The sequence below is a fragment of the Serinus canaria genome, chromosome 15, assembly GCF_022539315.1.
Source record: "Serinus canaria isolate serCan28SL12 chromosome 15, serCan2020, whole genome shotgun sequence".
In the NCBI taxonomy this organism is placed as follows: domain Eukaryota; kingdom Metazoa; phylum Chordata; class Aves; order Passeriformes; family Fringillidae; genus Serinus; species Serinus canaria.
In genome coordinates this window covers 1,449,004-1,465,369 of record NC_066329.1, presented here as the reverse complement: position 1 = coordinate 1,465,369, position 16,366 = coordinate 1,449,004, and the positions used below count along the sequence as shown (strand labels likewise).

General features: G+C 62.5%; 2 protein-coding genes across 3 annotated transcripts; both read right to left on the bottom strand.

Annotated features, from left to right (window-relative positions):
• Positions 1 to 1,713: 1,713 nt before the first annotated feature.
• On the bottom strand, positions 1,714 to 3,833 carry LIF (LIF interleukin 6 family cytokine). Its single transcript, XM_050980726.1, has 3 exons — positions 3,770 to 3,833; positions 3,352 to 3,551; positions 1,714 to 3,209 (listed from the first exon to the last, which is right to left on the bottom strand). Exons 1-3 carry the CDS (start codon positions 3,831 to 3,833, stop codon positions 2,772 to 2,774), a joined length of 702 nt encoding a protein of 233 aa, XP_050836683.1. The 3' UTR covers positions 1,714 to 2,771.
• Positions 3,834 to 11,532: 7,699 nt separating this feature from the next.
• LOC103818216 (LIF interleukin 6 family cytokine) lies at positions 11,533 to 16,302 on the bottom strand. 2 transcript variants are annotated; one of them, XM_050980660.1, is made up of 3 exons: positions 14,032 to 16,302; positions 13,191 to 13,327; positions 11,533 to 13,076 (listed from the first exon to the last, which is right to left on the bottom strand). In XM_050980660.1, the coding sequence occupies exons 1-3, from the start codon at positions 14,066 to 14,068 to the stop codon at positions 12,612 to 12,614; spliced, it is 639 nt and encodes a 212-aa protein (XP_050836617.1). In that variant the 5' UTR covers positions 14,069 to 16,302; the 3' UTR covers positions 11,533 to 12,611. The 2 variants fall into 2 exon arrangements, with proteins under 2 accessions (XP_050836617.1, XP_050836616.1); XM_050980659.1 differs by having other exon boundaries at positions 13,191 to 16,302.
• Between the last annotated feature and the right edge of the window lie 64 nt (positions 16,303 to 16,366).

Sequence of the window (16,366 nt, the reverse complement as noted above, 5' to 3'; positions counted from 1 at the left end):
GCCATCTGGTTGAGGAGGGATGTTGAACGCAAGCGTGAGAAATCCAGATGTGCACAGCTCCTCGCTCCCGCGCAGGACATCGTCCCCAGCCCAGCTCCCGGCCCCGCCGGGCCGACCCTGCCCCCGGGTCGTGACAGCGCTCGAGCTGCCCGGGGCGGGTTGGCGGCAGCCCATGGCACCTTCCACATCCCTGGCGGGAATGAGCTGTGGGTATTGACACAAGGAAGGGCTACGTTTGGATGTCCAGCCCTGGACTTCCCAGCATAGGAAATGTTGGCCACATAATGCCGGTGGTAACAATAGCCACGGGGACACCTGTGTGTCCCCAGCTGCAGGGCCACGGTGACCCTGGCAGCCATCAGGGTGCCATGGTGACGAGTGCTGCACCACTGGCCCCAGGGCATAATGCCCATCCTAAAGTGATGATGCCCTGCCCCGTGCCTATGTTTTTTGGGGGGTGTTGTATTGCTTTGAGTGCAGGCAGGAAACGAGCCCCACAAATGGGCTACAATCCCTAAATATGCATCCTCTAGGGCAGGGACACAAGGGACACCCAGGGTCCCTTCCCTGCTGGATGATGGAAGAAAGCCACATCATGCATGGGGAGACACCATGGCATGCAGGGATGTCCCTGTGTGCCTGGGCTGTGGGATGGAGGAGCCTGTTCTCTTTTGGCATTCACCTCTTCCATGAAGGGACAGCAAGGCTGGGCTGGAAATGGGCACCGCTGGCCCTGCTGTCACCACTGGTGCAGCACAAGGCTGCCACTGGCACAAGGCACTACCAGTCTGGGGTCAAACTCATGCCATGAAACCTCCCATAGGAGCTGGGGGGCACAACTGGGCAACACGGCCCTGCAGGGCAGAGGAAGAGGGGCTTAGGGGGCAACTTCTGAATTTCTGTGGTGATCTTTAGGTCGGGGCTCCTCTGAGACACGAGAGATGATCACACAGGATCTTAGCTCATCCGCTTGCTGTCTCATGCCTGGGAGGTTTGGCCAGTGGCCCAAGGGCTCCGGAGGAGGAGGAAAATTTCATCATCCTGCTCCAACGTCTCCTGTATAATCAGGCTCTTGTTAACCGATACAGCCCCATGCAAGGCGCTCGCTGAGGACCCGGCCACTGCTGCAGCCTTAGGTGGTCTTGGCCCCAGCAATGCTCTGCTGAGCCTCTCCCAGCACAGCCTGGGAAGCGGCTCTGATTTTATCTGGTGTGTCCCCTCCACCTCGCACATGCTCACTCAGCTCCCTCAGCCTCTTCCCAGCCTTTCTCTGTTTCCCCAGGAACTTCCAGGGTTGCCAAAGTGGGGCTCCCCACACCGAGGTGCTCCACACACTGGGATGGTCCCCTCACCGTGGTGCCCATGCCATGATGCTCCCCACTCTGTCATGGTACCCACACCACGATGCTCCCTGTGCCTGGACAATCCCTGCACCACCATGGTCCCTGCACCACCATGGTCCCACATCGTCCCAGCACTTTTGAGCAACTGGTGAGTCAATTTGAACATTCCCCCTACCCAGAAAAATATATTTCCCATCAGCCATGCCATAGCTGGTGGGAAGGGAGGAAAGAATGAGGTGGCAGGGACTGATCCGCAGCAGTGTCTTGAGAGGTTTTGGGGCAGCCCCAAGGGTGCTTAGGGGGAGCAGAGGTGTCTGAGGGTGAGCACAAAAGGCACCCAAGGAAGACCAGCCAAATACAGTCTGTTTCTATTGATTTATTTTAAAAAAGTAGAGCAAGAAGTATAAAAAAATAAATATTTAAATAGAGTTCCAGCAATATATTACCACAAATCTTATAATTAATTATTAATAATTAGAACGAATAAAGTTAAAGTCAGCTCTCAGTGCACACTGGGCTTTCCATGGAGTCAATAAATAATACTCACAGCCCGCTCTGGTGCCAGGAGCGAGCCAGCGCCACCTGCCACCGGCCTGGGGCCCCTCCCCATGTCCCCATGTCCCCATGTCCCACAACCCCGTGTCTTTGTGTTCCTGTGCCGAGTGTCCCCGTGTCCCGTGTCCCCGTGTCCCCGTGTCCCATGTCCCCATGTCCCCTTGTCCCACGCCCCCACACCAGGGCCGCATTCAGCTGTGCAAATCCCAGCTCTTGGCCATTAGTACATTCCAAGCTCTTCCAAAGGGAAAAGCACTTTTCCAAAGGAGAGGACAACCCGTGCCCCGCTGTGCCCGCGCGGGGGGATGATGCTCCACAGTGGGGTGACTGTCCCACACAGGTAGCCTTGTCCCAGACGGTGGGACCCAGCCCCAGCCAGCACAGCCACCAGTACCCTCAGTTTGGCTCCTTGCAGGAGAGCCCAGCCTTAAAATGTGCAGGAGTCCCCACGTCCCTGCATCCCAAATGTCCTTCCTCACAATCCTTTCTCCAGAGAAGCAGCAGCTTTCAGGCGGTGCTCAGGGGGATCTGTCCGGGTGCTCTCTGTGGTGACACTGTCCGTGGGGGACAGAGTCCGGCCCTGCCGCCACCCCCACAACTCCCCACACCCCGTGGGAGCCCGGGGATGGCTGAGGCACATCCCGGGACCAGCCCGTGCTCCTCGGAGATGCGCTGCCTCGTCCTGCTGGGTGCTGGCCCTGCCCTGCCCGGGACACTCCAGGCTGCAATGTTCACCCCCTCAAGGGGCAATAAATTACCAGAGGGCGGATGGGGCCGGCGCAGGGTCCGGGTAATAAATAGGAAGGCGGGAATTGGGGAGGCAGCGGCGGGGGCCGGCCAGCAGAAGAGAGGCAGCGAAGCCGGGGCGGGCGCTCATGAGGGGCTGAGATGAGGTAGGAGAACACGTGCCGCCTGCCCGATGACCTGCACGTACTTCCTGAGCACCTGGCAGCCCTGCTGCTTCTTCTTGAAGGCGCTCTTGCCCCTGGAGCTGTCCCCGTACCTGACGTCCACCTGGAAGATGTTGTAGTTCTTGCAGAGGAGGCAGGTGAGGTTGGAGATGAGGCCTCGAGTGGTCTTGGTGGTGTTGTGGAGCCGCTCGAGGAGCTCTTTGGCCATGGGGTTGAGCTCCTCCTGGTCACGCGTGATGTTGCCCAGCGAGGCATTGAGGAAGGCGAAGAGCTTGTACATGGCCACCATCACCTCCTTCCTCTCGCTCGTCCGATTGACGCGGAAAGCGGGGAAGAAGATGCCGGCGGGGTTGCAGAGCTTGTCGCTCTCGCTGCTGAACGGCTCTCCCTGGCACTTCAGCTGGGAGGAGAGGCGAGCGTCACCCCGTGTCCCCTGTGTCCTCCCTGCCACCATCCCCGCGATGTCCCCAGCCCTCCCCCTTCACGCACTTGTGGCTCAACCCCCCGGCCGTGATCCCCGGCTGTCCCCAAGCGCCACTTACGTAGAGGCTGAAGAGTTCCTGGGCAGTGGCGTTGAGCACGGCCACCTGCCTGCGGGTCTGCTCCTGCACGTTGGAGCGGCACAGGCCGTGGCTGGGGCAGCCGGAGCCGGTCACCAGCAGCGCCCGGCCGGCCACGGGCCGCCGCTGCAGCAGGAGCAGGGCCACGAAGGGCACGACGCCTGTGTGGGAGAGAGGCCGCTGTCACTGTGGGGACGGGGACCAGGCGGTGGTGGCCCGTCACCTTGCCACTGGTGCATCCACCCAGGATGACTCCAGTTCCAGGCACCCAAAGGGAGGGCGTCCAGCTGGAGCAGGGACTGATCCCGCTCGGGTGTGCGTCCAGCTCAGCCGGAATGCCCCGACCCCCCGCTCTGTCCCGGCCGTGCCGCAGCTCCCGTCCCGCTGCCGTCGCCCTCACCTGCCCCCCGGCAGGCGCTCCCCGGCCTCCCTTCCAGGCGGGGGCCCCCGCAGCATTCCCACATTTCGCAACCGGCCCGGTGGCGACCTGTCGTGCTTAATCAAACGTGCAAGAAGCTTTTTCCTCCGTTATCCTGGTCCGGGCGCTTCGGGAGCAAGGCCCCACCCCGGCCCGGCTGACTCAGCGGGGCTCCCTCAAGGAAACCTGCTCTCGGCGTGCCCTCCCTTCTTCCTCCCGCCCCCGGCCCCACCGCCTGCCTCAGTTTCCCCGTCTGAGAAGTGGGCGCAGCGCCGAGGAGCCCTGGGGAGAGACGACGCAGCTGCCAGAGACTGCAGCCAGGAAATCCCTGGACGCGGAACAAGGGGACCCTTGAGCCTCCGGCAGCTGGGTCGCCCCGGCGTCCCCTCCTAAGAGCGGGGCGCTGCAAGCCCCAGTCCACCGGGCCCCCCCCAAAGCGGCATCCACCTCCTCTCGGAGAGGCCAAACCGCCTCTGGAGCCCGTCACCCGCCCTGGGCAGCCTCGGGGAGGGTGGCCAGGGTGCCCCCGCCGCTGGGTGACCTGGATGACACCAGCAGGGCCCCGGCAGGGTGGGGGTCCCGAGCCCCAGGTCAAGTCCCCGGGCCGTGACGAGCGCCGAAGTCGCCCGCACTTGTCAGCGCCTCGGACGTGCCGCCGGTGCCGGGTAATCCAAGCCTCGATTTATTTACCCTGCCCAGGTGGGACAGGACTTACCTGGGCGTGTTCCAGTCCCTGACCCGCCGCTCCCCTCCCGCACGGGACGGGGGGACCCTGCCCCCCTCGCCCCCGGGTGTCCCCGAGGGATGCAGATTTCCTGACCCCTCAGAAGCCCCTCTCGCTCTGTGCCCCCGGCCGCTGTTCAGCCCATTCACAGATGGAAGGGAGAGGCTCTGCCCCACGTGTGCCGGGGATCGGGGTGGGTGGGGAATCCCCGGTGGGTGCTGCCCCGTGGGACCCCCAGAACGGCTTCTGGGGTGGGGGCTGCTCCCTCCGATCCCCCTCCTGCACTTGGCAGCCTCCCCATCCGTCCACCGCTCCCGGCACGGCAGCGGCTTGAGGCATCGGGAGACCCAGAAGGAGGATAAGCAGGAGTGGGGGGGGGAAAGTATTTAAAAGTACAAAAATAAAAAAAAAATCCCCCCCTCCTTGAGATTTTTTTTTTTCCTTGGAAGCATTTCCAGTTATATAAGTGTCCAGATGTTGGCTGGACCGCGCCAGCGCCGCGCTCCGCTCCCGCTGCCAATTCCCAGAGATGCTCATCCCGGGGGGGACGCAGCGCGGCGGGAGCCTCGCTCCGGCTCCAGCGGCGGCATCCAGCCGGGACCCGCCTGCACCCGAGCATCACCGGCAAAAGGAGGGGAGGGGGAGGAAAAAAGGGGGAGGGGGAGAAGGGGAAATAGTATCCCCAAAGTCGATTTTGGTTGTTTTTTTTTTTTTACCTGCCGGTACGAACTTCATTGTGAGCCGCGTCCCGGGAGCGACTTAATAGGGATTGGTGTTGGCAGAGGAAGTTTTCAGAAATTCATGTTCATACTGGGGGACTTCTCGGGGTTTATATACCGGTCCAGCCTGTGTTGTAAGAGGGAGGAGAAGAAGGGGGGGCTAGGAGAATCATCGAGTATCGCTGCTTCTATTGAATCTCAGGAAGTCGGAGGGCACTGATCATTCTTAGCAATAAACTTTTAAAATCGCTGATGACACAGGGCATTTTGTGTCGCCCTTTGTTTTTCGCGCGGGCACTGGGAAGTGATGAATTGAAGTGGGCTGGGAGGGATGAATTGAAGCCCCCCGAGGGGAGGTGCACGGCCGCACGTGGGGTTCGGGGGTGTCGAGGCGCGGCGCAGAAGGCGCGGGGCTGTGCCTCAGGAGCCGCCAGCACTTTCACCCCCGGGTCCCCCTCCCCGGGCCGAGGCTTCCCCGCTGGCTGCCGGAGCAGGGAATAGAATGGAAGAGGTAAAAAAGTCTGGTCTGGGGCTTGTTTGGGGTTTTGGAGGGATGGAAGGCGCGGGGAAGTGGTGGTGGGTGCCGCACTCCTCGGTCACGGTGGGATGGCCGCGGTGGCAGTGGTGTCCCCCAGCCCGCCGCGGGCTCATCCCTTTGGGCAAAAGAATTATCAGTGAAGGGTGGGTTTTCTGCAGGAAAAAGGACAAACCCACCCAGGGGAGAGGCCGGACCGGCCCCGCCAGGGTTAACCCTTCCCTCGGCGGGGCTGTCCCCTGCCTGGAGCGGGCAGAGGATGCTGGAGCAGACAGGAGGGCGCTGGGTCACCGTCCCGTGGGGACTCCGTGGGATCAGGACATTGCGGGGCTGTTTGCTGCCAGATTTGGGTGAAAAACAGGTTAAATGGATTTTTTTTGTCCTCTGTATTTTTTTCTCACCGGGGCCGAACTGCAGTTTTAATCAGGTTTAGCAAGTTTGTGCTCCGGCAGGTGAACCGGCGGTAACAGTCCAGGAACGATGATGCAAGAGCCACCACGACCTCCCTCTGGGGGGCAGGGGGGGGACACTGCCAGCGGGGACAAGAAGACCCCTCTGTGCTGGCTGGGTCGGGCTATAGCTGCTGCGTGCCTCAGTTTCTCCGTGCAAGGAGCAGTCTGGTCTGCCGGTGGCATTGATGCCCCAGCCCAGTTTAGCCCAGTCTGGTCTTAGCGGGACATCAGGGATGAACTGGGCACTGTGGAGGGCGGGGACGATGAGCTCCATCTCCCTCCCTGCATATTTTTGGAATATGGGGAGCAGCACATCCCATACTGATGGACACCTGATGGCCTGACGCCCCTAATTAGCTGAGGAATTAATAGCACTTCTTTATTGGCATAGGGAACCTCATGGGGGGTTGTGTGCAGGGGTTGACACGGATTTGCCCTGACATGGAGTTTCCCAGGGGCAACATAGTCTAGACTGAGGCTGAGCTGGGCTTTAGGGTCCCCCGAGGGGTCATGGTGGGATCACCAAGGTGGCACCGGTGTCCCCCCTGCAGCTCAGCCCTTGGGGCAAAAGCGTTGGGATTAAAGGATGGGGTTTCTCCGGGAAAAAAGACAAACCCGCGGGGAGATGCTGGACCTGTGCAGGGGGGATGCTCCGGTGGAAAAACCCGAATTCCTGCTCTAGACAGGCTGGATAGGGAGAGGGCAGAATGGAGGTGCCAGGGTGGAAGGTACCAGGAGGGGAGATGATGTCCAGGAATATCCCCTTCCCCAGTCCCTCTGACAGCAGAAATATCCCGATGCGGGCGGAGATGCCAGGCAGCAGGAGCGGGGCTGCAGGAGCGTGAGGAGAGCGTGACAGGGGCGGGGGCCTGGCCGCTTTTCCCAGTTATATAAGTGTCACAGTATGTTGCCGGGACGCCGCGCCACGCCGCGACCTCCGCTCCCCGCTGCCAAAATGTCCCCAGATGCTACATCCCGGGGGGGGGACGCAGCGCGGCGAAGGAGTCCCGCCTCCGGGACTCCATGCGCGAGCATCCATGCCAGCGGGACCGCGCCGCCTGCATCCCGACAGCATCACTCGGCCCACTAGAGGGGTAGCGGGGAGGCCCAAAAAGGGTGGGAGGGGGTGAGTCGGGGAAATAGTATGCCCCCAAGTCCGAGTTGTGGTTGCGTTGCGTTTTTTTTTCACCTGCCCGGTACGAACTCCATTGATGGAAGGACCCGCCCGTACCCGGGAGCGATCTTCATAGGGATCTGCGTGGATGGACTGAGGAAGTTTTCAGAAATTCATGTTCATACTGGGGGGAGCTTTCATCGGGGTTTTTTTATATACCGGTCACGCCCCGTGCTTGTAGAGCGGAGGAGACGAATGGGGCGGCTAGCAGACATCAATCGAGTATCGCTGCTTCATTATCGAATCTCTGGATGTCGGAGTGGCCTCTGTATTCATTCTTAGCAATAGAACCTTTGGAATTCGCTGAGTGACACGGGGCTTTTTGTTGGCGCCCTGTGGTTTTTCGCGCGGGCACTGGGAGTTGATGACTTGAAGGGGCGGGAGTGGATGATTGTGAAGCCCCCCGGGGGAGGTGCTCGGCCGCACGTGGGTTCGGGGGTGGCGAGGGCGCGGCGCAGCAGGGCGCGGGCTGGTGCCGCCAGGAGGCCGCCAGCACTTTTCACCCCCGGGCCTCCCCTCCCCGGGCCGAGGCTTCCCCGCTGGCTGCCGAGCAGGGAATAGAATGGAAGAGGTAAAATGTCTGGATCTGGGGCTGTTGGGGTTTTGAGGGAAGAGGTATTCTGCTTTCCGGCGCGGGGCAGTGGGTGGTGGGCTTGCCGCCCTCCTCGGATCAACGTGGGATGGCCGCGGTGGCAGTGGTGTCCCCCACGGCCGCCGCGGAGCTCATCCCTTGGGCACAGAATTAATCCGTGAAGGGGGTTTGTTTGTTTTTCTGCAGCGAAAAAGGACAAACCCACCCAGGGGAGTAGGCCCGGACCCGCCCCTCGCCAGGGTTAACCCTTCCCTACGGCCGGGGCCTGTCCCCTGCCTGGAGCGGGCGACGGATGACATGGAGCCAGATCAGGCGGGCGCCCTGGCGTTCAACCGTTCCCGTGGGGCACTCCGACGTTGGGATCAGGACCTTGCGGGGTCTGTTTGACGGCCAGATTCTGGGTGAAAAAACAGGTTAAATGGACTCTTTTTGTCGCTGTCTTTCTTTGTTTCCTCACGCGCAGGCCGAACTGCAGTTGTTAATTAATCAGGTTTGATCAAGTTTGTGTGCCTCCGGCACGGTGCACCGAGCGGGGTAACAGTCCGGAACGATGATGGCAAGAGCCACCTACGACTCGTCACCTCTGGGGGGCAGGGGGGGCCCCTCTACGGCCAGCGGGGTACAAGCAAGACCCCTCTGTGCTGCTGGGTCGGGGCTATAGCATGCTGCCGTGCCTTCAGTTTTCCTCCGGCAAGTGAGCAGTCGGGTCTGCGCGGTGGCATTGAGTGCCCCAGCACCAGTTTAGCCTGCAGTCTTGTGTCGTAGGAGCGGGACATCACAGGGTGAACTGGTGTCACTGTGGAGGGCGGGCGACCGATGAGCTCCCTTTCTCCCTCCCTGCATATTTTTGGATATTGGGGCGCGGGCACGATACCCCTATCTCGATGGAACACCTGATGGCACTGACCCCCGTCAGTTAGCTGAGGAATTAAGACTAGCACACGTCTTTATTGGCTAGAGGGACCCTCATGGGGGGGGGTGTGGTGCAGGGGGTGACACGGATTTGCCCTGACAGGAGTTTCCCAGGGGCAACATAGTCTGTAGACTGGAGGCTGAAGCTGCGTCTTCAGGGTCCCCCGAGGGCTCAGGGTGGGATCACCAAGGTGGCACACCGGTGGTCGCACCCCTGCAAGCTCAGCACTTGGGCAAAAGCGTTGGGATGGAAAGAGGGGGTTTCTTCTCTGGGAAGAAAGGAGCAAACCCGCGGGGAGGTTTTTTGTGTTGCCAGCGGCCCCTGTGCCTCAGAGCAAGCCTGTATGCTGCGGAAGGGCGGGGGGAGGCCTGACTGTGTGGAAAAACCCGAATCCCGCCTCTAGGACGTAGGCTGGCTAGGGGAGGGCAGAATTGATTGAGGTGCCAGCGGGTGTGAATGGTACCAGGAGGGGAGATGATGTCCCAGGCATATCCCTTCCCCGTCGTCCCTCTGAACACGAAATAATCCCGATGCGGGCGGAGATGCCAGGCAGCAGGAGCGGGGCTGCAGGAGCGTGAGGAGAGCGTGACAGGGGCGGGGGCCCGGCGTGTCCCACGGAGGGAGCGGGAAGGGGGCGGGGGGGGAGCCCTCCCTGTCAGGAGACACTGAGGGTCGGGGACCTGTGGGGTTTGGGGGCCTCAGGAGGAGCTGGGGCAGGTTAGTCAGGGGGCAGCTGTCCCCGGTGTCCCCAGTGCCCCCTCCATCCCCACCGCCGAGCTGCCCAGGGACAGGAGGACAAGCCCCGGGTGTTCCAAGGCCACCGCTGCTGCTCCTCTGCTCCCCTCCGAGCTCTCCCCTCTGAGCTTCCCTGCCCATCGCTGTCCTCAGCTCCATCGCAGACACCCCACCCCGTCCCTGTCCCCTTCCTATCCCCATGACGCCTCTCTGCCGCATCCCTGTCCCCCTCCTGTTCCTCTTCTCTGTCCCTATGCTGCCCCCTCCTCATCTCTGTTCCATGTCCGCCCATCCCTGTCCTACCCCGGTCCCATCCCTATCCTTCTCTGTCCCACCTTGTCCCATCCCTGTCCCCGTGCTGCCCCCTGCTGCCCCAGCCCAGAACTGGCCTCTCCCCATCCCATAATTGCCCCCACCGCCCCCTCCCAACTCAGAACTGACCCATCCCATCCCAGCCAGCAGCTGTCCCCTCCTGCCCTTTCCCATCCCATCACTGCCCCCCTGCCCCAACCCCTCTCAGAACTGCCCCAGCTCCCCCCTTTACTGCCCCACCCCATAACTGCCCCCCACGCCCCCCACTTATCCCCCTCTGGCTCCCCTCCAGGTCCCCATCCCGCGGTGTCCCCGTGCAGAGGGACACCCCGATTCCAGGGACACCCTGATTCCAGGGACACCAAAAGCCCTGGGTGTCCCCCCGGAGTGGGGACCAGGCTGTGGGGCGTCTGGGTGTCGGGGATGTTCAGAGGCGTGTCGTGAGTGGTCGGAGCCCTCCCGGGGGGCTGAGCAGGGGCTGAGTGGGACAGGGGTCCTGTCCTGGGGAATCCGAGCTCGATAATGGAGGCCACCAAATTCCCCTTCGACTCACCATGGGACCCTGCCCTGGCTGCCTCCCCCTTCCCTGTACCACCGCAGGTCCGCCCCAGTGGTGCCACCCCGCTCCTTCCACCCCACCAGTGCCATCCCACCAGTGCACCCCACCAGCGTCACCCACTGCTTTTCCGCATGCGTGGGCACTGGGGTTCCCTGGGGTGACCCCTTGGGGACACCAGAGAAGCCACCAGCCCTTCAGTGACACTCAGCAGGTGTCACCCTGTGTTCGGGGTCCCCCAGCCCTCCCGGGGGTCACGTACCTGCACCCTCCCCTCCGCAGCCCTCCCCAGAGCTGGCTGGGCGGCCTGGTGGTGGCACAGTCACGGTCACTTCCACGGTCACTCACAGCACGCCAAGCTGGCCCGGGCTGCTTCATGGTGACATTGTCCCACCACGAGTGTCCCCAGCTGGCCGTGGTGGCCGTCCCGGTAGCACTGCCAGGACTGAGTCAGGCACGGTGCCGGGCAGAGCCGGGCGCTCCGGCACACGGCACCACGGGAACGAGTGACTCCATGGGGACACATGACCAGGTCTTGGGATTTTTGACTCAGAGGGACTGGTGGCAGAGGGTGGCCCGGTCCCCATGGTGGCCCTGGCCAGGCTGCAGGACGCTGCACTCAGCGTGGCTGTGGTGATGGCCCAGACAAGGCTGTGACATGTGGCACAAGGTGTCGTGTGGCCTGTGCCATTCCGTGGCATGGCACATCCCTGGCAGTGCCAGGCCCTGTGGTGGCACAGCACAGCCTTTCGTGTCACATGCCCTGTGCTACACAGTGTCGTGTGCCACGTCCTGTGCACATCCCCTTGTGTGCCACATTGTGTGCCATGCCACGGGCCACATCCCAGCTTGTGCCATGCCATTTGTCACACCGTGTTGTCCCACATGCCCCACACCACCCCAGGTCACATCCCCTGTGCCCTGGCAAGGACAACAGGCACAGCCTGGCCACCAGAACACAGCCTCTCCCTGCCCACAGACACAGGGACAGAGGGACACAGGGACACGACATCTCAGTGGCCCATGGGCCAAGGTCAGCACTTTATTTCCTTCTGCCATTGTACAAAAATAAAGAAGTGCCACGTGGGCAGGGGCACTGCCCTTCTATGTGTACCAAAAATATCAATATTCATAAATAAATCCTTCTGATGTTCATAGCTTAACACCGTACAAAAATATAATAAAAATAGATATTTTTATATTAGAAATATCCTTAAATACTTCTGCAAGCTGCAGGAGTTAAATTAATTGTAACAATCAATAAATACCATAAAGTAACAAATAATAATGTATAAATTAGGGGGGAGGGAGTGGGGACTGTCACCCACTGTCACAGTGCAGTGGCCAGAGCCGAGTCCCTGCTGGGCACAGTCAGGGCTGTGGTGGCCCAGGAGGCTCGGGGGGGACACGGAGGGTACAGGGATGCTGGGAGTGTGGGAGCACCCCGTGTGCAGGAGTGAGCCTGGGGACACTGAGAGCACAGGGACGCTGACCACAGGGGACACTGAGAGCACAGGGATGTGCAAAGGGACACCCAGCTCGGGGACACCGAGCACAGAGGGACACACAGACCGCGCAGGGACACAGGATTCCACTCCCGGCTTCTCCCGGGGAGCAGAGCTGGCGGCGGGCAGGCAGGGGGTGACAACACCGGTGACAGCCGCCGGTGGCAGCGGCGCGCTCCGTGGGCCCGGCGGGTGCTGGGCGAGCAGCTCTGAGTCAGGCTGTGTCAGCCGACCCATTGAATCACTGGAAAATCCAGCAGGGCTCGGGGACAGGGGACAGCTGAGCACCCGGGGGACACCCGGCTCCACTGGGGCCACCTGGATGCACGGGAAAGAGGCAGGATGTGGGGGAGCCAGCCAGGGCTGTCCTGCAGCCCAGCGGCGGCTCGGGGACAGCAGGGTCCCCACGAGGAGCCGAAGCGGCGGGAGGTGCTGTCAGCGCATCCGAGCCCTCGCTCCGCTGAGTTGAGACGGGCTCCGTGGGGCATCCCGGCCATCGGATGCCTCTCCATCCTGGGAATGGGGTTGGGATCGCCTCACATGGGATGGAGATGGAGATGATGAAGATGATGGAGATGATGGAGCTGCAGACGGGGGCTCCGCTGCCCTAGAGCCGTGCGGGCCGCCGTGAGCCCCGGGGCGGTCTCCCCTTCTCCCGGCGCGTCCGGCGGCTCCCGGCGCCCAGCTCGGCGCTGCGCTCGGCCATGAAGCGGGCGTAGCTCCAGAGGATCTGGCACCCCTGCAGCTTCTGTCGGAAGATGCCGAGGGATGCCGCGGGGCTGGGGAGGGGCCGGCGGCCGGGGCGGGGGCTGGGGCCCGGGAAGAGCCCCGCCAGGTTGCTGAGGAGCGCTCGCACCTTCAGGTGGGTCCTGCTCAAGCGGCGAAGGATTTCGGCCTCGGGGTGCTGGAGGTCGCGCTGGTGGCGGATGATGCCCTGCAGCGCCTGCTCCATGTGGATCATGGGCCTCCGCAGCCTCCGCAGCCCCCAGCGCGCCTTGGCCGGCCTCTGCAGCCACTCGAGGGTGTTGTTGGTGCGGCAGATGTTGTGGATGTCCAGGTGCTGATCCTTCTCCTGTCCAGAGATTGGAAAGGAAGATCAGGGATGTGGAAGCAGCACGGGTACCGCCCCCCGGATGCCCTGTGGAGGGGACAGGCGTGACCCCTCGCCCTGGGGAAGGAGACTCACGTAGAAGGTGAAGAGCTCCTGCGCGTCCTCGGCCATGAGCCTCACCAGCGCCTGGGTCTGCTGCACGGTGGGGGCCAGCGGGGACCTGCCCCCCTGGCCCGGCACTGCCCAGAGGATGAGGAGCCCTTTGGTGACAGCTGGGGACGAAGAGGAGGCAGTCAGGGGCCGTTGGGGCATCGCTGGGTGCAGGGACAGCCTTTTCTCACAGGGTCACCACCCCCGTGCCAGGAATGCTGCCTGCACCACAGACTCAGCCCCTGCACCAAAAACCTGCCTGGCACCCGGCGGGAGGAGGAGGAGGAGGGTGCTGAGGTGCAGTGGTGCGGCCGGGATGCACAGAACAGCCACAGCAGCTGCTCCAGCAGCTCCCCCTGCCAGCGAGGGCCACGGCAAAGGAGGGCACAGCAGGGAAACTCCTGGATCCAGTCCCGCTGTCCAGCTCTGCCAGTCACTGTCCCAGTCCCTCTGTCACCCACAGGACTTTGGATACGGCACTGGGCTGACACACAGACTCTGTCCCTTTGAGCAAGCTGACCCCTGACCTTCCGCCATTGGTCCCCAAACTGTCCCCTCTGCCTACCGCCCCCAGCATCCCCTCTCTCCCACGCTGCCCGCTCCCAGTGCTCCCCGTGTGCCACAGCGGGAAATGTCCCCGTCCCCGCCAGCGCCCGAGGGAGGCGACACTGCCGTGGCACGGCCTCGGTGCCATCTGCCCCGGCACCGCTGACTCAATAGCCAAGGGGGCCCCGCGGCCGCGCTCCCTCCGCGGCTCCGGCCGGGGCGAGCGGAGAGCCCACGGGCACACAGGGGCACACAGGGGCACACAGGGGCACACACGTACCTGCCAGCACTGCCCAGGGCCGCCCGTCGCACCGCATGGCCGGGGCAGGGTGTCCGCCCGGGGCTGCCGGGCGCGCACAGGCACTTCCTTGAGCGCTCGGCGAGGGGGAAGCGCGGTTTTAAAGCGCACCCGAGTCACCCTCCCCTCCGAAGGAAGGCAGAGAGAAGTGAAGTCCGGGGGCCAATGAGCAGGGTGAGAGCAGGGCGGGGGAAGAGTTGGTGGGGATGTTCTTCGAGTCAGTTCCTCGAGGGAGTCCGGGACCGTGCAGGGAGGCTGCGGTCCCATCGCTCACCCGGATCCGGCAGGACCCCCCGGTCCTGGCTCCTTGGGACAGACACTTTGGGTTCACGCTGGTGTCACCCCTCAGCACCCGACAGGCTGAACTGAAACCAGCGCCGGCTGCCCCGAAACCCCAATGCAAAAGAGGGCAGTGGCAGCTGGCAGCGGGGACAGGGATGTCACCCATGTGCCACTACGGGGGGTTTCGGATCCCAAATCCAGCTGTGGGAGGCAAAAATCTACCCTGGCAAGGTGGGAGGTGGAGGTGTGAGAAGTGCACGGCATCCCAGCACTGCCTGATGCTCCGGGGGGATGCTCCATCTGCCTGCTCACATTCACCCACAGCTCTGGGTGACAAATTTGGATGCTGAACCAAGTGGGGAACACCAGGCTTAGCCTCTGTGCACCGGCAGAACCAACGGGAACACGGAGGGTGACATATGCTGCCCAGGGCAGCGCTGCCCCTTGTGCAACGCTGCCCTGGGAGAGCCCTGGGGCTCGGCACGGCCTCGGCACAGCCAGCAGCACCCAGGGCAGTCTCCTCTGTCCCCCTGGGTTCTCCTTCCTGGCAGGTGGAACCCGGCACCCACAGGGATCTTCCCGTTCCTTAAAGGTGAATGTCTCTGCTCAGCGTGTCGAGGTGTGTCGCAATCCCGCTGATTTTGGTCACTCTCGCCGAATTTACGCATTTAGAGAGTTCGGTGGTGGCGCAAGGACACAACGCAGAAATTAACAGCTCCTTCCAGGAAGAAGGATGCAGCGGTCACTCACTTTTAGAAGTTCTTTGTTTTCCCAGAACTTCCCTGCCCAGCCGCGCCACAACCCGCACGGTCTGCTTCCTCCACCCGCTGCCTCTGACGACTCCTCCTCTTCCTCCTCCCCGGCAGAGGTGGCGGCTGGGGTGGGTTCCGTGGCGCTGGGGTGGGCAGGGCTGTGCCCAGGACAGTCCTGGAGAGGTGGAGGAACCAGGAGAAGATCTTGCTCGCTCCATGCTCCACAGCAGTTTGTCCATCCTTCAGACTGCCTCAACAGGTTGTGCACCAGCTGTCCACTTGTCCGTCCATCCATCCATCCATCCATCCATCCATCCATCCATCCATCCATCCATCCATCCATCCATCCATCCATCATCTGTGCACCCATCCAAGAATTCCTTCACCTGTTCAGCTATGCATTAACCTGTCTATCTATATGATCATCCATCCATTCCTCCCTCCCTCCATCCATGCCTCCCTCCCTCCCTCCATCTATCCATCCATCCATGCCCTGCCATGAGGGTGATCAGGGCTCCCACCCTCTGGCCACAGCTGGCCCTGGCCCCCTCACATGGCACTGTCACTCCCCGGGCTAGGCCAGCAGGACACCACAGTGGTGGCCACCCGCTGATGGCCAGTGTGTGGCCAGGGCTGTGCAATCCCCAGAGGCACAGAAATAGCGCCGGTGACCGCACGGCCAGCGGCAATTTCTTCATCGCCGGGGGCGCGTCACCAGCGTCCCATGACTCGGAGAAGGGAGTGAGACAGGAAAGAGAGCGCCCGGAGAGCTGGCAGGAAGCTGGTGGCTGCAAGAGCGTGGGGCTGACGTGGGCACGACGTGCCAGGACAGGGGCACAGTCCTGCTCGGAACGTGGGAGAGCAGGGGATGGCAGCTGGGGACAGGATGGGAGCACCCCTGGCTGCAGCACCCCCAGGAGGGCACAGCCCCCACCCCGTGTACCCCACTTTGCCACAGGATGCCATGCTGCCAGCAAGGGAAGAGGACATGGGGACACGGTGGCAGTGTGACAGGGACATCCCCAGGCCTGGGGTCAAGCTCCTGCCTCAGTTTCCCCCCAGTCTGGCCCGGTGTGGGGCAGAGGGAGAGCATAAATGTGGGCCTGGGTTTCCCCAGGGAAGGTGATTTGCTGGGGGCTGCAGCTTTAACCCATTTTTTTCACCCAAAATACAGAGCAGAAAAAGTGGCCATGTCCCAGCCACCTCACAGCCAGATTCTGTCCCCCTGTCCCATTGCAGGCCCTGTCACCAACACGGGGACCAGCTCTGGGCAACCTCCCTGG